General features: G+C 39.0%; 1 protein-coding gene across 2 annotated transcripts in view; it reads right to left on the bottom strand.

Moving 5' to 3' along the window:
- Nucleotides 1-21,584, bottom strand: part of LOC119858730 (transcriptional regulator QRICH1-like) — a 36,699-nt gene that overhangs the window by 9,750 nt on the left and 5,365 nt on the right. For both annotated transcript variants that reach the window (XM_038414277.2, XM_038367707.2), the window contains exons 3-8: nt 9,523-9,679; nt 8,070-8,224; nt 6,721-6,835; nt 6,521-6,629; nt 3,047-3,198; nt 127-211 (exon numbers count right to left, since the gene is read on the bottom strand). In XM_038414277.2, coding sequence (XP_038270205.1) covers nt 127-211; nt 3,047-3,198; nt 6,521-6,629; nt 6,721-6,835; nt 8,070-8,224; nt 9,523-9,679 — 773 coding nt within the window. The remainder of the gene's footprint in view (nt 1-126; nt 212-3,046; nt 3,199-6,520; nt 6,630-6,720; nt 6,836-8,069; nt 8,225-9,522; nt 9,680-21,584) is intronic.

Raw genomic sequence — 21,584 nt, 5'->3', positions numbered from 1 at the left:
AGTTATTATAGAAGAGAAAATCTTTCCCTGTGAACTGCTGAAGTTGTTTTAGCTAATATGATGAAATGTGTTGAAAGCCATCAAATGTTTAAAACTAGTGTAGAAAATAAGTCCTTAGAGCCTTACCATTTAAAGCAATAGAAGTCATACAGTTTTATGGGGCACTGCAAAGGGTTGTCTGGGTTTTCAGGTTGTTCCACGTAAGTCTCATCTGCAAATCAAAAAAGAGGCAAATAGTGTGCAGTATGTTCACAATACAGCATTTAGTTTCAATAAAGTTTTTGATCAATGATACTATTTTAAACAGTACTATTTCAATGTGGCTCCTTTAGAAAAAAAAATGGTTTTTATAGCAGCTAAATATTTCAACAACAGGCACACCATTATTGTAGTATAAGAAACGTATTGTTCTTGCCAGTGTCTGACCTAGTCTGTGGATAAATGACTGACAGCTTAGGAAAATAAAGCCAATCTGGTATAGTATACTAGCAGATAAACGTCAGCCATACTGATTATCGGTATGCACAATTTTTATCATAGGAAACAGAGGGTGAAGCTCATGCAACAGTAAAGTACTCCCTGCAGACAGTGGCAGCTAAAAACATGTAGCTATAAAAATGTGAGTTGTATAGCTGACCTAAAACATAAGGATTTAACCTAATATAAACAAACTGTTTGTGTAAAAAGTTATTTACCAGTGATGAGTTTTCTGAATGTATCAGGTGAAAACCTGACCCCCAAGAAGTCAACAACAAAAGTCCTATTGATTTCAATGGGGCCAGGATTTCATTCTCTGTGTCTGCAGAACCCCATCATAGGTGTTGCAGATCCAGGCTAAAGCAGTCTGACTTTATGGGCATACATGCAGCTCTGAAAATCCACTAAAACAATCTATGACTGTATGAGTGATTGCTTTGTAAATTACTTGATTTTGCAAAGGCTTTTCAAAAATTACATACGCTTTCTGAGCTAGGAACCATTTTAAAATGCTTTGCAAAAAAAAAAGTGTACAAGAGACGGGACTTTTCCCTTGCAATCAGCTCAATGGCTCCAGGAGCTGAATCACTAGGATTGATGCCATTTCACTAGCCTAGTGAATGCCTTGGCATCATGGAAGGGACTGATTTGTAAACAGGTAAAAATTCTGTTGCATGTCTTGGTGGGTAGTGTTTAGCTTCCACTGGATAAGTAGACAAAGTGTCATTCCCCAAACTGGCAGAAGGAGAAAGGAGATGACAGGGAGACAGAGAAGAGGCAATACTATCAACCTTTCCAAGGACTCCAAATCCTCCATTCTTCTAAGTAAATCCTATACAATTTATTTGGATGAAATCCTAACTATATATATTTTTTTTAAGATGATTTAGACCCTCTGGAAACCAAGTCATAATCTCTATTCAGCACTTTAGGAATAGCTGCAACCCTACTACCCAAACTCATTTTCATTAATAATCCGAAATGCTTAAACTTAAGTGGTTAGCATTTTTTACTGTAGTAAACGGGATGCCTACTGGTTTATATTAAAGTAGCACTGAGAAGCCTCAATCAGCATTGCAGCCCCAGGCAAACAAAAAAATGTGGGTTCCTGCCTCAATTTAAGACAAGCTGTAACAAGAGACAATCAAGCAACCTGAAAGAAATGTCAATAAGATCACATGGTAACATAGGGAAGTTATTCCCACAAGTTATGCAAGTTATTCCCACAAAGCATATAACAAGGGTGCCTCAAACTTTTGCAGCATAAAGAAAGTGTTATGGAAAGCCACGCTGTTCAATACTTGCAGAAAGTGACCCAAAAGAATAAAATATGCATCCAGCTTTTCTGGAGACCAACTCTATTCAGAAAAGTTATAGCTGTTTGATGCTCTTGTAGAGTCTGAATGTACCCTCTCATTCTATAATTTAGGAATTTAGGAATCACCTCAAGAGTTCATCTGTACATGCACAGTCCTCTCGTGGGGTGGGCACAGGGATTTCATTTGAGCATACATCTGATGCTGTTTCTTTAAGCAATCTACTATGCCTTTTGGCCGCAGAGAAGATACTCAACCATTATGGGGCAGAGTGTATGTAAAGTAGATCTGTAGTAACTGGAGAATGAAGCCAATCACTTGACAGTTCAGAGCACAGAATGAGTTGTAGTTTGTTAAACTTCTAAATAGGCTAGTTCCATGGCTCCCAACCATTTTGGAAAATGGCTAGGACAATACCCTGCCAGTATGCTGGAGACAAAAATCCTCTCCCCTACAGACTGTCAATATGAACTCCACACACAGATTGATGACAGGTTATGGTTTTAAGGAGAGAAACACACACACTGAAGAGAACAGATATGCTTCACCAAGGCAGAGGTATGTGCGCATGTTTGTAAATTAGGAGGAGTTCAGGGAGCAAGGAAATGGCCCAAGCATTTTGAGTGTAACTGATCTAAAATATACATAGCGTAATGCCACCTAAGAAACAAATCCTATGTCTGGGTTTCTAAAAGAACCAGATGTAGAAAAGATGCAAAAAAAAAAAAAAAAAAAAAAGACAAACATGCAGGGAGAGAAGAGAAAGGAAAAAAGGGAGACAGCTTTAATAAAAGTTAAAAAAAAATCTGCTATCTCCAAAAACATGAAAGTTGGAATTTTTAAGAATACCCTGTACTTAGTGCTGGCCTACCTTTGCTCTAATTGATTTCAGTGGGTGCAGAGTTAGGCCAATGCTGAGTGCATTTGAGGGTCCCAACCTAGATGTGCATCACTAGGGGTGGGGAATACAATCTACAGCTCCAGTCCTGAGATTGACTCTACACCGGCAAACCCCTGCTTCCTTAAAGAACCCCATTGACTTAAATGGGGCTTTGCATAGTGGGAGGGGTTCACCTACACAGTTATCTCTGCAGGAACAGGGTCTAAAAGCATATATGTACATTAACAGCGGTGCTCAGATTCCAAACAAATTGCCAAGGCGGCTTTTTTGTCATGTCCTTCATAATCTTAGTGGCAAACAATGGTACACAAATCATTTTAAAGGTTATTATCCTAGTCTAATGAGTTCAAACCTTTTCGTCCTCCCAGAATCTGTCCATAAAGCCTCAGGAATCGTATTATAGAACATTTGTCCTTTCCGATGCCTGTATTTTTCCTGGTCTGCTTCAGTATTTTGGAAAAGGCTAGCTGTGCATGCTGCTCCACAGTTTTCAATATGAAATACCTACTCACATACAAGAGAAAAACAATTATAACTCAGTTTTAGAGAGAGAGAGAGAGAAACAGTTGGCAGAGTACTTAAAAAAAAGAAAAGGAGTACTTGTGGCACCTTAGAGACTAACAAATAGTTGTTAATTTGTTAGTCTCTAAGGTGCCACAAGTACTCCTTTTCTTTTTGCGAATACAGACTAACACGGCTGCTACTCTGAAACCTAAAAAAAAAAAGCGAGCAGAAGTTTTTAAAAGGCTTTCCAGATTCTCAATAAAAAGTATAGCTTTGGACTGTGGACCAAATCCTGACTTGTTATACCTGTGTAAACCCAGAGTAATTGGACTCACTAGTACTGTTTTACGGCACAGCAAGAATTCAGAATATAATCCAATCTATTCAAAATCACATTCTGACTTCAATTATTTGAGTTCATCTAGACCCCACATCAAATTTTAAAAAGGTCACTTCTGCATTGTGCCAAAACCTGAAGTGAGGGCAGACAGCTGAAACATTCCTTAATATCTCACTATCCAGGTGTTTCCTTTTGGATGTTAAGCTGTGGACTTGATCCTGGAAGTAACTTTGATCACATGAGTAGTCCCAACAAAGTGAGTATTTGCAGGATCCAATACTATGTTAGAAAACATCACTTAATCCTACAAAGACTTATGCACACGCTTAATTTTATACATTGTGAGTCGTCTCACTGAAGTTTCAGCTGGATTGGAGCTTTAGTGAAAACTCAAGGGTTGTTTGAGATCTCACTCCGCTTGTAGCATACTCCTAATTTGGTTACCAAGGAGTCTTAAGCAACATTATAAAGAATCTCTAATAGCAAATAATCAGTTCTGCCTTCCACCACCATAAATAAAAGGAACATAAATCAACATGAAAGAGAAATAGGAAGACAGACTAAAAATAATTGTAACAACCCAAAATCAGATTGAGAGCTATTTATTCCAGCATAGTAAATAGAATAATCTTTCAAAATAAACCCGTTCTGAATACTTCAGACTTTTTTTTTATTTGGGGAATGGGAGGAAGGTCAAAATATTGGTACACTTTTGCGTAGTTAAAGGCACTTTTAGTACATCTGCACAGGGATAAAACACTTACAGCTGGACCACATCAGCTGAATTGGGCTCTGGGGCTGGGGGAAAAAAAAAAAAAAAAATATCAGTGTAGATGTTAGGGCTTGAGCTGGAGCCTGAGCTCTGGGACCCTGCGAGGAGGAGGGTCGCAGAGCTCAGGCTCCAGCCTGGGACTGAACATCTACACAGCGATTTTTAGCTCTGCAGTCTGAGTCCACGAGCCCAAGTCAACTGACCTAGGCCAACCAGGTCTTTAATCCCTGTGTAGACACACTCTCCAGCTCTTATTCAACAAAGCATTTAGGTATGTGCTTGAAGCTAAGCACGTGGTTAAAACCATAATCCAAAACCAACAGAACTCAAGGGGAGTCTTTCGGTTTACCTCATTGAACTTTGGATCAGTGCTTAAGTTCTTTGAAGAACTGGGGCCTTAATTTTTAGCCTAATGCCAGATCAAAAGTGCATAACAGTGACCTAGGAATGCACATTCTATTGTGATGTTATTTAATTCCAATCCATTTAAAATCATTACCCACTGAAATTCATTTCAACTATAAAAAGGAGTAATGCTGTCTTTTATAAGATTGCAAAATAAAGTTTATTTTAAATTTCTGGTTTTGGCAAAACATTTAAGTCTCTATACCCCCTAATATTTGGACACATCTTGTAATTAATGTCAATATTGCTTTGTGGTTCTGTTGATTCTGGTGCAGAAAGAAAAACTATTTAAAAAACTAGGGAACGGTATTTCTTTGTTACCTGCAGCAACAGAGGAAAAATACAAAACTTGCCTTGCACAGAACAGTGATGGTTTTGTTTTGTATTTTTATTAAAAAGTAAAGGCACTAACAAATATTTTAAGAGGATATTATTTACCAGATAATTTTAAAGGGAAGTCAAATTCTGACCAACATGAATTGAAACAGCTACTTTAAAATTTTAGTAAATGTTTATCTTAATGCTTTTGTCAATACACATCCTAAAAAGAGTCAAAGATCATCTTGTAATATAATTGAGTACAACTAGCATGTGGTTAGGAGGAATCACCAATTTAATGTCTACCTTATAAATAAGGTCAGAATATTTAGTTTTATACAGAGAAAGAATAAGTCAACATATATTATAGGACTTCTTGATTCCAACCTGTTTTTAGAAAGTTAAATTCCAATTTGAGATGAACGACTCAATACCAATGTAATTAAGTACATTAAAATTCTAAATTATACAATTAGGATAAGCAAGTGGTGGGGGGAAGAGGAGGGATAATAGCGTAATCGCTTAAGACACTAATGCAGGGATCGGCAACCTTCGGCACGTGGCCCATCAGGGTAATCCGCTGGCAGGCCATGAGACATTTTGTTTACATTGCCCATCAACAGGCATGGCCCAGTTTGCTGTTCCCGGCCAATGGAAGCTGGGGGAAGCGGTGGGCTGCAGGGATGTGCTGGCCGTCACTTCTCGCAGCTCCCGTTGGCCAGGAATGGTGAACCACGGCGACTGGGAACTGCAGGGGGCCGTGCCTGTGGATGGTCAACATCAGCAAAATGTCTTGCAGCCAGCCAGCAGATTACCCTGATGGGCCACGTGCCGAAGGTTGCTGACCCCTGAACAAATGAATAATATATTACCTTCCAACTATGGTTTATTTGCAATGTATACATAGTTCGCCTGGCATTTAAAATGGGGCTTTCACTGAAAACAATATTAATGGATGTTCAGAAACTGACAGGACAAAAAAAAGAAGTTATTAAGAATTTACATAAGTAGCATACAGGGATTGTATCTTATAAGACTCAGTAATGAGTCCTGCAGTGGTTTTCACATGAATATTGTTTGTGGTTGTGAGAATAACCAACATGATAGTTCTGTTGTAAAGAAAACAATATAAAAAAAAGAGAATGAATTATTTAAGTTATGATAAGAGGTTTGCCTTTCAGTACTTATGAAAAATTAGATATGAGTAATCAGGGAAAATAAATCTAATGACTACTCCCAACAGGCATTATCTACTCCCCCGGCCCCTTCAGTTCACCGTGTGCACTAATCATCAAGAGATAATGAGAATTTGAGCAAAACACAAATAGTAAGGTTTTGGCATGCATTAAAAGTATATTTACCAATTTATCTGTTTGGTAGGCAGGGGATAGAAGGAGTTTGGGAAATCTTTTTCAGCAAGTTACAAAGGCCATTTGGTAGGCTACATAGACTCAGACATGGAAGACTTTTATAGGAAACATTCTTACTTAGTGTTGAAATACATCAGTGTGAACAGGAGAGTAGCAGGAGAATGTGCTCCTAGTTGTTTGCAGTCCCATAGCATTTCCTCCATGATACAACTAGACAGAACATACCCTGGAAAACAAATATCGATACAAATAAATTTGTGTCAGAACATAGTAGTCAAGTACAGACTTCATTTCCCCTCAAATGTTTCTCCACTTACCAGAGGGGCTCACTCTTGGACACCATCCCTTCATCACACCATGAAGCCTTTCCAAAAACTTCACATAATAAAGATCAGCAAAAATGTTGTCAATTCTGTCATTGTCAAACATATACTATGAATAAAAAAAGAAACAGATGTTGGTAGGATAATAACTGAAATGAAAGCTTTGTTTTACTAGATCTCATTTTATAACTAAAGTTAGTTAACCTCTGTGTGTCTCAATCATAAAATGGCTCAGAATGTAAACTCTACAAAAACATTACTCACTCAGTACAGAAGAACAGGAACATCAGTAAGTCTTCATCATTTCACACTAACATTTTCCCCAGTGGATTGGGCTAGCATGTTGGAATTTAAATATTTTTTTTTTAAACACAATCATCCCATGTTTTAAATGAACCACTGACAAAGTTCTACTGACTTTTGCATGAGAGAGCAATTCCCCTAAACTAGTACATTTTTAACTACTGGATTTTAAGTTTGTTCTATTTAAATTACAGGGAGAAAAATGAAACCAGTCTCCCTTCCACCCAAATAGTCTGTCTCAATAATGCCTGTGACACAAGCATATACATCAACTTACTGCATTTAGACTTTAGTCGTCTGAACAATAAACTGGAAAGTGAGTTTTGCAAGGACACAGTGAATTCAGAAACACTTCAAGAATATAAAGCTCATTAGTCCTATTGATCACGAATCAGCAATACAGGTATTTAAGACTTATTGGAAGAGAGTGCAAATTTACTATCACTGGCCTCGTCTACACTAACAAAATTAATACCTATATTCTAACAGTTCAACTGATTGCTGTTTACACTACCTGCACCTGAGCCCTATCTATCTATTAGGCTAAATCCTGCTCCACACTAAGTTCACTTAGCAACACATCTTGAAGGATGGACTGAACAACAAGCTGGGGTCGTCGTCATCCCCCACCATCCAAGTATTTTGGATCTCTTATCATGAAAGCTTTAGTATGCCGAGTATTGAGGAATCCTATTATGCCTGAAAAAGCCCAAATTGTGCCCTTCCCCAAACCCCTCCAATTCCAATCCCCACCATCCTCAGGTTCAAAATTTTAAGCTTCCACTGTTTAATTCTACATTTTAACAAACTATTTTTTGGGATTGTGCAGAACATTACATTCTGCATTAGTGACACTGTTTCAGGAAAGGGAATATATGCTTTTTCAACTCAGCAAGAGTAGTTACAATCAGCTCTCTTAAATTTTCTTTGGCAACTAGCTCTCATCGGTTATGTCCTGAAGAGGAAAACAGTACTTTTCATGTAAGAGCTAATTATCTGTACAACAGTCCAACAGTCATTCAACTGAATTTTATGTTTACCTTTTGAATACAAAGAAATAAATAATACAACATGTCTGCTTCATAAGAGGAACCATCTTGCTTTCTAGCTTCTTTGGTCATTAGGCACAGCCCATAATTCAGTTCTGCTATTGGCACTGAAAGGACATCTTCCCTAAAAGTCATTGGTTTTCTTCCTAGAAGGTGAAAAGAGCATATTTAGAATCATAGAATATCAGGGTTGGAAGGGACCTCAGGAGATCATCTAGTCCAACCCCCTGCTCAAAGCCAAATTATTTTTCTCCCGTTATTTGTCAAGTTAGCATAAACCTTTCTTCTCTCTAATCCGTGTATGATTTCAATGAAGAGGAAATCTTTCATGTTTTTTTGATGCTGAGAAGTTTTGGGGTTTTATAAGTGACAAACCACTACATAACCAAGTACCCTGCTAGAAGAGCTCTGGTATGGTTTCTGGAAACTGCTATAGGTTGAAATATTCTGAATGAGCAGTTTCCAACTAAGGCTCTGTGAAAACTGTATTGTATTTTGTATTAAATCACAACAGCTGCAGAAGTAAATGTTGGAATTTCATGGGATACCAGAATATGCACGGTTGCTGAATTCCCTCCCCTGATGAACTGCTGCAATTTTTTCAACAGCAGAAAGAAAGAATCCCAGCTTCCACCTCCCAGCTGAGGCAGAGGCTGCTTATGGGGGGCTAAGTAGGTTGATCCCATCCTGGGGAGGGCAGGTAAGTGGTGGGCCAGTGGTGGGTGTGGACATGGCAAACTGGGGCAGGGTGCGTGTCATCACATGGTGCTATCCATCCATCCCAGCTCTAGCCCCCCTCACACACATGCTCATGCTCCAAGCGGAAAATTTCTCTGAGCTCCTGCGGTGTCTCCCTTCAGTCGGCCAGGGACTCCTGTGGAGTAGGTTAGACCAGGCCAGGCCAGGGTCTCCTAATCCCCATACACTGTCAGCACCTTTCCTGTCTCCCTGCTGGCCAGACAGGAAGTAGCAGTCTAGGCCAAACAGCTAGCACCACATAATGAGACCTCCAACTGCAGTCGCTGAACCCAATACGTTGATTTTTCCAACAGAGGGGAGGCAGAAACAGAGATGCCTCCTTCCACCTCCCCACTGTTGCAAAAGTCACAGTATTGGGCTAATCTCACCATTTCTGTGCAATCTGTGAAATCGTGATTTACACAGAGCCTTGTTTTATATTCAATAGCCTAATTCTGCAACCCTTAATCATGGATTTCAATGGGATGACTTGTGGAGAAAGATACTATTGAACAAAATCTTTAGATGATGTACAAGGACATCTCTTTTTTTCAAAAAGAAAAAAGGAGTACTTGTGGCACCTTAGAGACTAACAAATTTATTTGAGCATAAGCTTTCGTGAGCTACAGCTCACTTCATCGGATGCATCCAGTGGAAAAAAAATTTACTTTTCAGTGAATGGTGACAAGTAAATTAAAAATCATACTTCCAAATCCCTGAGGGTTTTTTCCAGCATCTTTCCATACATCCTCATTTTTTATTTGTGCCCAGCTCTTCCAGAAATTAGCTCCTTCTTCTGGTTTGAGTTTGAAAGGATGATGTAAATCAGTCTGTATCTGCAAGTGTGGCAGCGATTGAGAATCCTGCGTAACCAGAAGGGAAAAAAAATAAGCCATTTGAGAAAAAAAGAAGTTTGGTATTATAGGCAAAGAAAGAGTGTAACCTTAAGTATATGCTGATATTGTACTTAACAGCATTTAAGTTCTCTTAGCATTTCCATTATAAACTGAATAATTTCAGCAGTTTTTACAACCTGCTTTTAGATTTGGAGAAGGATAATCTTGTGTTGCATAATGCTTTACAATACTATCTGGCAATACTGATGCCTTGTTTCAAGTCTTTTTGGCCACTATTTTGAAAAATGCTTTGTCAGCGATTAAGGAAGTTTATTTAAATTTTTAAGGCAGAGAAAGGGTTTTTAGAAGTTGATGTCTTTAGGTTGAAAGCTTTACTATTTTGCAACAGTTATTGAATCTGTGTCATAACAATACATTGAACAAAAACTAAGTGCTGAAGCATGTGCAGGACACTGCCTTTAGGAAACAGGCCCTATTGTGCACAGACAGGGACCCCTGCTTAACATATTCCAGTCAAGTGATTTCAAGCCAAATTTATTTATTTTCTTTCAATTTATAAAGATCCATGTTTAAGAGGGCCCATCTCAGCTCTGTACACTCTGCCATTATTTAATCTTGTAGAATTTGTATAATCTCTATCCCAATCAGCTTCATTTGTTTACAAAAACAGCAGTCTCCAAACAAAGTCTAATACCTTAAACCATATCCCTTGCCACCTGCATCAAAACCTCCCAGCGTGCCCTGAAGAACAAATTAAGAGATTTCTAACTAAAGGAGGCAGGGAGAGTGAGCTTCAAAGCCAAGGAACCCACAATGGGAAGGCTACACTAACAATTCTTTTATGTTATGGGTACTTGATCTCAAGTGCCCCCACTGACTACATCTTTGGCAGTATCACACAGAGAGGCAGTCTCTCAAGTAGGCAAGTCCCAGGTCATTTAGCATAATAGTAATTGGTTACAGCATCAAACCTGAATGGAATGGTGCTACTGAAAGAAGCTTCAGAAAGAACAAAAGTCAGCTGCCCGTATTCTAAGTCTGAAGGACCATTAAACAGCTAACAGGTTACTGTCGACCTCTTAGTGTCAATTCAAAGTATTAGTGACACTCTTTAAAGGTCTGAGTAGTTTGGAACCCAGCAACTTGAGAGTGTTCCACTTTATACCCAGCCAGAGATATCTAAAGAGCATTCCAGGTGATCTTGTTAGTGTAGAGAGATGTTTGTAGAATACTGTAATTTAGAGACATTCCCTCATAAGGGACAATATTATGAACATAGGAATTTGGAGATGTGCCTTGGAGGCAAGGAGGGTTGGGAACACCATATGGGGCTGTGTGCAGCAGTTCACCACAGCAGCTCTCCAGTTTGTTTTAATAAAGGTTTTATTCCTCTCTCTTTCATTTGGTTTGTTTAATGAACCCCATGATTGTTACATGGTATCAAATAGCCAAATGAGAAGGAAACTGCAGTCATCTTGAAGTTAACTCCTGTGTTTGCAACAGAAAGCAGAGTCAAAGAGGGGCACTAAAGAAGCATGTGGAGCACGAGGCACAGAGGCTTTTGCATGTATTTGTCGAGTACACTAGTAGCTTGACTAGCTTAAAAAGGGGGACAGGGAAAGCCAAAAATGGATGTGTTGCAACCTCCTTCCAGCCTTCAACTGTCAGGCAATGCTGCAGAGAACTGGAAAAAATTCAGACAGAGATTTGAATTGTATTTAGTGGGCAGAGGGGAAAAAAGTGATAGATGAATTCATTCTATCTTTTTGCATGTTGCTGTGGAGGTAGCATTGGACATTTATAACAACTAAGTTTGAAGAAGGTGAAAGAGTGAAGATAAATAAAATTCTGATTAAATTTGAGGAACATTGCACTCCAAAAACGAATGAAACCTTTGAGAGAGAGACTAATTTTTTACATGCATGCAAAAAACTGATGACACCATAGACAGAGCAATGCGAGAGACTGCTGAATTGGAATTAATTTGCAAACTGGATACAATTAACTTAGGCTTGAATAGAGACGGGGAATGGATGAGTCATTACACAAAGTAAAACTATTTCCCCATGGTATTTCTCCCCCCCACCCCACCCCCCACTGTTCCTCAGATATTCTTGTTAAATGCTGGAATTAGCCTACCTTGCTTGTCACCATGAAAGGTTTCCTTCCTTCTCCCTCTCCCCCCCCCCCCCCCCCCCCGCTGGTGATGGCTTATCTTAAGTGATCACTCTCCTTACAGTGTGTATGATAAACCCATTGTTTCATGTTCTCTGTGTGTGTATATAAATCTCCCCTCTGTTTTTTCCACCAAATGCATCCGACGAAGTGAGCTGTAGCTCACGAAAGCTTATGCTCTAATAAATTTGTTAGTCTCTAAGGTGCCACAAGTACTCCTTTTCTTTTTTCAGTAAAACCTGCGACTTAAGTGATCTGACAGAGACTGAATCATTTGTGGCATTAAAGATAACGTGTTAAGAGAGAATGCTCCATGAAGGAGATTTAACTTTAGAAAAAGCTCTCCAAATATGCAGAGCAGCAGAAACTGTGAAAGCACAAGCCAAACAGCTGAAGGGTATGTACTGAATACAAAAGAATATAGCCAGAATATGTCAAATCAAAGAGTGGAACCACTTGCTACGAAAACCACTGCTAGGGGGAAGACTGGGTACAGATGGTTATATGTGGAAGGTGTGTATCACACCATGGTCCCAAACATTGTCTTGCCTTTGGAAAACTGTCGCAAAATATCGGGAAAATAATCATTTTGCAAAATGCTGAAGATCCAAAAATGCAGAGAAGTCAAGCACATCCAGTTCCACAAAGGCCTTATCAGAAGGTAGACACTGACTTATTTACCTGGCAATCAAAGGGTTATTTAATAGTCACATTATTCTCTGTGTCCAGATATTTGCACACTGCACAGTACTAACAGTAAGTGTGTGATAGCCAGTATGAAAGGAATCTTCTCCAGATATGGAATTCTAAATTGTCTTTAGTGATAATGAGCTGCAATGTTCCAGTGCAGATTTTGGGCAATTTGCCATAGATGGGATTTTCATCACAAAACATCAAGTCCAAATTACCCCCAATCAAATGGACTTGTGAAAAGGTCTATAGGGACAGTAAAGAACCTTATGAAAAAGATTTTTGACAGTGGTGGTGATTTGTCTAGAGCATTACTGATTTACTGAAGTACATCCCTGGAGAATGGCTTTTCTCCAGCTCGGCTGTTAATGGGAAGAAGGATCAGATTTAATTTACCAATTTCTGATAACTTGATGAAATCACATAACAATGAAACCATGCGGAATACAAAAAAATTAGAAGTGGAAGCAGAATTATTATTTTGAAAACAGGGCCCGTGATCTCCCATCTCTTAACCCAGGTGATAGTGTGCCCCCCTGAGGAATCACACCTCTAATACTTGCAGCCAAAGGGGTATTATTAAAGAACAGCTGCATCCAAGGCCGTATGTAGCCCGGACAGACCAGGAAGACACATTTCGATGTAACTGAAGGGATCTACAAATAATCAATTCTAACACATTGACAGCTGACGTGGATTATGGTTTCCCATCTGACTGATCCTTTATCATCAATGCACAAAGGAACAAGAGAACAACTCACATGCTAATGAGAGGTTGATACTCAGAAGATGAGAATGGGAGACTAAAAGTCCTGAAAGACTAAGGCTATGTCCACACTACACAGCTTTTAGTGACAAGACTGTTGCTACAGCTGTGTCACTAAAAGTCACGCAGTGTAGCCACTGTTTGTGGGCTCTTCTGCCGACAAAAAACTTCCACCCCCAACAAGCGGCGTTAGCGGTGTTGGCAGAAGAGCGGTGCTTGTCGTGGCAAAACTTGTGTCTTGGGGGGGGGGGGGGAAGAGGTTAAACAACTCTGAAAGACAAAAGTTTTGCCATTCAGTTGCCAGTGTAGACACAGCCTCAGAGAGACTTGCTAACCTGCCTGGATAGTGGGTATTTGAGGAAAGTGAGTGGTAAAACCCACTCAAGAATGATGTGCTGGTAACCTCTCCTCTCAAGGTAGTAGACACATTGGGTTTATGGAAATGTACTAGATGGGTTGAGAATGCATTATTGGAGAGTGGCTAGTTGTTTATATATAAGAGTTAATTTGTTTTTCTTTAAGAGGGAAGATGTAGAGATGCGTTTGTAGAAGATTATAATTTAGAGACGGTCCCTCATAAGGGACAGTATTATGAATATAGGAGTTTGGAGTTGTGCCCTGGAAGCAGGGGTTGGGACCACCAGGGCTGTGTGCAGTAGCTCACCACAGAAGCCCTCCAGTTTTATTCCTTTCACATTTATTTGGTTTGTTTAATGAACCCCAAGATCATTACAGTTAGTTCCTGGAGTTTAATTCTGCAGGACTAGCAGCGGAGTTCCCAGTAAAGGGTGTTCAACTTGGGAACTCCTTCCCCAGCCTAGAGCCTAAGTCTGGCAGCCTTCAGAGCACAAGCTAAAAGCACTCATTTTTTGGTTTTAGTACTTCATAAAGTTTTCACTTGTGTTATTATAGGGGTTGCCACCAGATCCCTCTATCTTTAGGTTGGGGAACATTTTATATTATACATTTTGTTACTGAACCACATGATAAAATTTGTTTTTCTCCCTTTTTCTTCAGGGGTCCAAGGCAATTACACACAATGCAACTTACTCAAAAAACTAGGAAATGCCACTTGTATGGTTGCCTCAGAAACCTTAGTTCTGCCCCCTCACCCCATCTATATGCACTATACTATTATGTAATTATACACACGGCGGGGGGGGGGGGGGGAAGGGCGCAGAACTAAAACTGCAGAGGCAACCATACATCTGGCATTTCCCAGCTTTTGAGTGCTTGAGTTTGCAACCTAAATAATGCTATTTTAATATAGTTTTTGTGGGCAATAGTATTATTTAAAAAAGTGTCAGTAGCGCTGTATTGCTTATTTTGATTTTGTATCACATTGCCAAGGCAGTGAGTACTCTAGAAGCTAAGAAAGATTATTCTAAAGATTTACGTGTTTCTAATTTAAAACAATTGAACCTCCAGATCAGGAACAATCCAATTGTCTCAGTTTTATTAGGATTACCCACTGCAGACACACAGTATGGGTCTCTAAAAATAGTGGTCGTCTTTATCAATATACATTTTTTGATATTGCCTTTTACTTGAGCTTTTTTTCTGGGGAGTGAAGAGTGAGATTATAAAGGATTATTTTGCAAAGAAGATAGTTTCAATTTCTATACCAATTTTAAAAAAAGGAAAGGAGTACTTGTGGCACTTTAGAGACCAACAAATTTGAGCATAAGCTTTCGTGAGATACAGCTCACTTCATCGGATGCATTCAGTGGAAAATACAGTGGGGAAGATTTTATATACACAGAGAACATGAAACAATGGGTGTTACCATACACACTGTAACAAGAGTGATCAGGAAAGGTGAGCTATTACCAGCAGGAGAGTGTGGGGTGGGTGGGAACCTTTTGTAGTGATAATCAAGGTGGGCCATTTCAAGCAGTTGACAAGAACGGGGGGGGGGGGAGGAAACAAACAAGGGGAAATAGTTTTACTTTGTGTAATGACACATCCACTGTTCAACCAAAAAACTTCAAAAATAGACTCCAACAAGAGACTGCTGAATTGGAATTAATTTGCAAACTGGATACAATTAACCCAGGCTTGAATAAAGACAAAGTAAAACTATTTACACAAAGTAAAACTATTTCCCCTTGTTTATTCTCCCCCTACTGTTCTTGTCAACTGCTGGAAATGGCCCACCTCGATCATCACTACAAAAGGTGTGTCCCATCCCGTCCCCCCGCTCTCCTGCTGGTGATAGCTCACCTTTCCTGATCACTCTTGGTACAGTCTGTATGGTTTCAGAGTATCAGCCGTGTTAGTCTGTATTCGCAAAAAGAAAAGGAGTACTTGTGGCACTTTAGAGACTAACAAATTTATTTGAGCATAAGCTTTTGTGAGCTACAGCTCACTTCATTGGATGCATTCAGTGGAAAATATGTATATAAATCTCCCCACTGTATTTTCCACTGAATGCATCCGATGAAGTGAGCTGTAACTCACAAAAGCTTATGCTCAAATAAATGTGTTAGTCTCTATGGTGCCACAAGTACTCTGTTTCTTCTTGTGGATACATATTAACACGGCTGCTACTCTGAAACCTGTCGATATACCAATTTAGATTGTTGTAGCTTAGAATACATTTTGTTTCCATGTTAGCACAAAATGAGTTTACTGGGAAAGTCAGTCCATGAGCTAGAAAAGAGATGGAGACCAGTTTTAAAGAGGAAACAGTTCACAGAAGAAGAAAGCTTCTAGTGCAAAGAGTGGCAAGTGAAAATGCAACCCCTAGCTAGAGAGAGTCACAGAAAGAGCATAGAGATAAATGGAGTGAGTGAGAAGTACTGTATATGGAGCAGGAATCAAAGAGATAGCGTGTGGAATTAATGAATTCATAAGAATATGAATAAAAGGATTACTTGAAATGGGATGGGGAGATAGGTTACAGAGGACAGTAGTCCTGCATATCATTTAAATCAGCTTCTGTACCAAATGACTGGAGGACAGCTAACATGAGGCCAATTTTTAAAAAGGGGCTCCAGAGGTGACCTCGGCAATTACAGGCTGGTTAGCCTGACTTCACTACCAGGCAAACTGGTTGAAACCATAGTAAAGAACAAAATTGTCAGACACATAGATGAACATAATTTATTGGGGAATAGTCAACATGGTTTTTGTAAAGGGAAGTCGTGCCTCACCAATCTACTAGAATTCTTTGAGGGGGTCAACAAACATGTGGACAAGGGGGATCCAATGAATATAGTGTATTTAGATTTTCAGAAAGCCTTTGACAAGGTATCTCACCCAAGGCTCTTAAGCAAAGTAAGCAGCCATAGGATAAGATGGAAGGTTCTCTCATGGACTGGTAATTGGTTAAAAGATAGGAAACAAAGGGTAGGAATAAATGATCAGTTTTCAGAATGGAGAGAGGTAAATAGTAGCGTTCCCCAGAGGTCTGTACTGGGCCCAGTCCTATTCAACATATTCATAAATGATCTGGAAAAAGAGGTAAACAGCAAGGTGGCAAAATTTGCAGATGATACAAAACTACTCAAGATAGTTAAGTCCCAGGCAGACTGCAAAGAGCTACAAAAGGATCTCTCAAAACTGGGTGACTGGCCAACAAAATGGCAGATGAAACTCAATGTTGATAAATGCAAAGTAATACACATTGGAAAATATAATCCCAATCATACATACAAAATGATGGGGTCTAAATTAGCAGTTACCACTCAAGAAAGATCTTCGAGACATTGTGGATAGTTGTTTGAAAACATCCACTCAATGTACAGCAGCAGTCAAAAAAGCACACAGAATGTTGGGCATCATTAAGAAAGGGATAGATAAGACAGAAAATATCATTTTGCCTGTATATAAATCCATGATCTGCCCACATCTTGAATACTGCGTGCAGAGGTGGTCGCCCCATATCAAAAAAAAGATATATGGACTTGGTAAAGGTTCAGAAAGGGGCAACAAAAATTATTAGGGGTATGGAATGGCTGCTGTATGAGGAGAGATTAATAAGACTGGGACTTTTCATCTTGGAAAAGAGACGACTAGGGTGGGATATGATAGAGGTCTATAAAATCATGACTGTGTGGAGAAAATAAATAAGGAAGCGTTATTTACACCTCTCATAACACAAGAACTAGGGGCCACCAAATGAAATTAATGGGCAGTGGGTTTAAAACAAACAAAAGGAAGGTTTTTTCCCCCCTCCACACACAGTCAACCTGTGGAACTCTTTGCCAGAGGATGTTGTAGAGGCCAAGACTATAACAGGGTTCAAAAAAGAACTAGATAAATTCATGGAGGATAGGTCCATTAATGGCTGTTAGCCAGGGATGGTGTCCCTAGCATCTGTTTGCCAGAAACTAGTAATGGGTGACAGGGGATAGATCACTTGATGATTACCTGTTCTGTTCATTCCCTTGGAAGTACCTGGCACTGGCCACTGTTGGAAGACAGGGTACTGGGCTAGATGGACCTTTGGTCTAACCCAGTATGGCCGTTCTTATGAAAAGCCACAATGAAGTGTAAGGCTTCTTATCAGGGAATCTTAATGGTAAGAAAGAAGATAAAAAATTGGGGGAGGTTAGTATGGGAGAAGAGAAGAATTCAATCTGTAAGTAGAAAACAAGGAAAATGAAAGGAAGGAGAAGAATTTCTCCCTCATCACCACAAACAGGAAAAAAAAAAAAAGAAAAAAAAAAAAAAGAAGAGAAACAACTTTCCCAACCTTTACTGACCTCACTCCAGTGCTCTCGTCTGCCCTCTCTGATCTTTAATGACTAGCTAGCATACGTAGAGCTAACTGGAACATGCTTGCTATTTACTGCTTCAGTTTCTGCACTTCACTATTTGGAAGAGGTAATTCTTTCAACCTGCTGTTTATATTAATTTCCAGGAGACCAGTGGAGCCACTAAGAACCTAACACTGCATGAAAGAGTGACAAATCAGTTGGTATTTTTGATTCTACTGTCTGAGAAACCTGCAGGAGCAGTTGTAGAGTGAAACAAGTGGTGATCCTTGAGGAACACAAACTTGTTAAGTAATGTGAAATGATATAGTTCAATAATCATCTCCATTAATTACTGAAATATAGCACTGCACATTAAGAGATCTCACTGTACAGCTGCAAAAGAATACTTACAACAAACATGACTCTGCTGGTACAGCACAGTTCACTAACATAAAGCAGCTAAGGAAGGCTCCTAAGGCAACATCAAAAAGGTGATTCAGAAATCTTGTATGCAGATGAATCTCAAAATAGTTGTTTCAGTAGCTACAGTGATCACCTGGAAAATAAAACAAGGCCCTATTAAGGAAACTTTATTAATTAGTTTCACTAATAAATTTGTAAAGATGCAATATCAAAATCATTCAGATTCACTTGTCTCCTTTTTTGTTTGGTCTTGGCTTTCTTTAATGAGGCATTGTTGAGTTAAGACTTTTTTTTTTTTTTAAACGTAAGGAAATATTCTTTGTAAACATTCAAATACATAAACTGAAATAGATCACAATTGCAATTTATTTTTTGCCATATATGTTGGTTACTTTTTTCCTCTCTCACCTAGAACAAAATGAGGCCTTTGGGAAGTTTCTGCCCCAAGACAAGTACTTGGTAAAGGAATGTAACAAATGATTCATCAGGTAAGGAAGGTGGCAACAGACAGAGCCTGACTGCTGTGAGGGATACAAGCACTGGTTTAAATCTATGTATTTTTCACCAATTGTTATGTTTTGTATTTGTACATTAAGATTTAAGTTATAAACACAACGAATTAATTTTTCCCTACTGCTCAGGACGTACACACCTAGGAAGAGGAGGCAATGCATGCACGCGCGCACACACACACACACACACACACGCACACTCTGTCTTCTCTCCCTGCATCAACTTTGCACCATATAAAGGGGCCCAGGTTTCTATTTTGTACCATACCTAGTGAACTAGGTTATTTAATCCTTGCATTATTGTTTTAGTAGGACTGCAGTGTTGGAGCTAAACAGTGGAAAAAATAATCAGTCCAAGAGTCACATACTCTTAAAAAAAATCTCTATGCACAAGTGTTTATATAATATGAAAAAATATCCTCAGCTAAGGGAGATTCAATGGATTCCAACATGGGAGTCCACGGTTCCTTCACACCCAGTATAGTCTTAATGCACCAAGTCTTAGTGACATACATGGACTGGGAGTAATGCAAGATCCTCTCTAGATATCATAAACCCCAATGTGGGGCCTACACAACAAGGAGTAACAAGTTCCTCCATGGCTGCTCATGGAGGAATAGGCTGTTCATGGCAGGCTGCCCAATTTGCAGATCCAATCCCACACAAGTTGTCCAAGGTTACAGCAGCAGATGCTAGACCAACCCACTTATTAGGCTTCAGAGTAACTTCCCTATCCCTCCTTGCTAGTTGGGGGAAGTTCCATCTCCCCTCCCCCCCAAAAAAAATTTCTCTAGTTGTCAAAGAGTAAAGTTCATACTGTATATTCAGTATGTATTCATACTTAGCATAAACAAGCTGTGTCGATGCAAGTTAATGCTTATTCAAATAAATTCAGTATTAGTTTGAGAACATGGGGCGGGGAAAGATTTTCAGATACACAAATAGAAACAAGGTGCACAACTCTCACTAAATCTCATTGGGGGCTGGGCATTAAACTACACTTTGTGCCTTTGCAAATCTCCCCCTTGGTCTTTGTGCATATACTATTTTTAATACATATTCACAGCATATACTTAATGGAATCCATAAATACTAAGTTAGAAAGAAGGAAAACATGGTATCTGTAAGAAGAATGGGAAGAAAGAGCTGGGTACTACTAGCTTGTCATATTGATATTTATCACAGTCAAAAATATTTGAGTATGTCAATATATGAATGTTTAGAAGGATAATGTTTAATGACCACTAGAATAAGAGTTTGTTAATATAGTTGTGTAAAATAACAGATTTACTAAGTAATAGAAAAAGGGTTGTATGTATACTTGTATTTCACCAAATCATTTACAAAAAACTGTAAGTGGATAAATAACAGGGCTGCCGATTAATTGCAGTTAACTCACACGATTAACTCAAAAAAATTGTGATTATTCGCAGTTTTAATCACACTGTTAAATAGAATTGAAATTAAATATTTTGGATGTTTTTCTACATTTTCAAATATATTGATTTCAATTACAACACAACACAAAGTGTACAGTACTCACTTCATATTATTTTTATGACAAATATTTGCACTGTAAAATTGATAAAAGAAATAGTATTTTTCAGTTCACCTCATACAAGTACCATAGCGCAATCTCTTCATCGTGAAAGTGCAAAAAAGTGTAGGTTTTTGTTACATAACTGCACTCAAAAACAAAACATAAAACTTTAGCGCCTACAAGACCACAGAGTCCTACTTCTTGCTCAGCCAATCACTAAGACAAACAAGTTTGTTTACATTTACGGGAAATAATGCTGCCCACTTCTTATTTCCAATGTCACCTGAAAGTGAGAACAGACTTTCACATAGCACTTTTGTAGCTGGCATTGCAAGGTACTTACATGCAGATATGCTAAACATTCGTATGTCCCTTCATGTTTTGGCCTACCATTCCAGAGGACATGTTTCCATGCTGATGATGCTTGTTAAAAAAATAATGCATTAATTAAATTTGTGACTGAACTCCTTGAGGGAGAATTATATGTCTCCTGCTTTGTGTTTTACCCACATTCTGCCATAGATTTCATATTACAGCAGTCTCGGATGATGATCCAACATGTTGTTCATTTTAAGAACACTCTCGCTGTAGATTTGACAAAATGGAAAGAAGGTACCATATGAGATTTCTAAAGATAGCTAAAGCACTCAGCCCAAGATTTAAGAATCTGAAGTGCCTTCTAAGAATCTGATCAGTATGGGGTGTGGAGCATGCTTTCAGGAGTTTTAAAAGAACAACGCTCCCATGCAGAAACTACAGAACCCGAACCACCAAAAAAGAAAATCAGCCTTCTGCATGTGGCATCTGACTCAGATGATGAAAATGAACGTGTGTTCATGTGCACTGCTTTGGATCGTTATCAAGCAGAACCCATCATCAGCATGGACGTATGTCCTTTGGAATGGTGGTTGAAGCATCTGTAGTGCATTGGCACATAAATATCTTGCAACACCAGCTACAACAGTGTCACGCGAATGCCTTTTCTCACTTTCAGGTGACATTGTAAACAAGCAGTGGACAGCATTATCTCCTGCAGATGTAAACAAACTTGTTTGTCTGAGCGATAGGGCCCAGGTGCGAGGCGCAGGGATCCCAACCAATT

The sequence above is a fragment of the Dermochelys coriacea genome, chromosome 1, assembly GCF_009764565.3.
Source record: "Dermochelys coriacea isolate rDerCor1 chromosome 1, rDerCor1.pri.v4, whole genome shotgun sequence".
Taxonomy (NCBI): domain Eukaryota; kingdom Metazoa; phylum Chordata; order Testudines; family Dermochelyidae; genus Dermochelys; species Dermochelys coriacea.
This window is presented reverse-complemented; position numbering and strand designations above follow the sequence as displayed.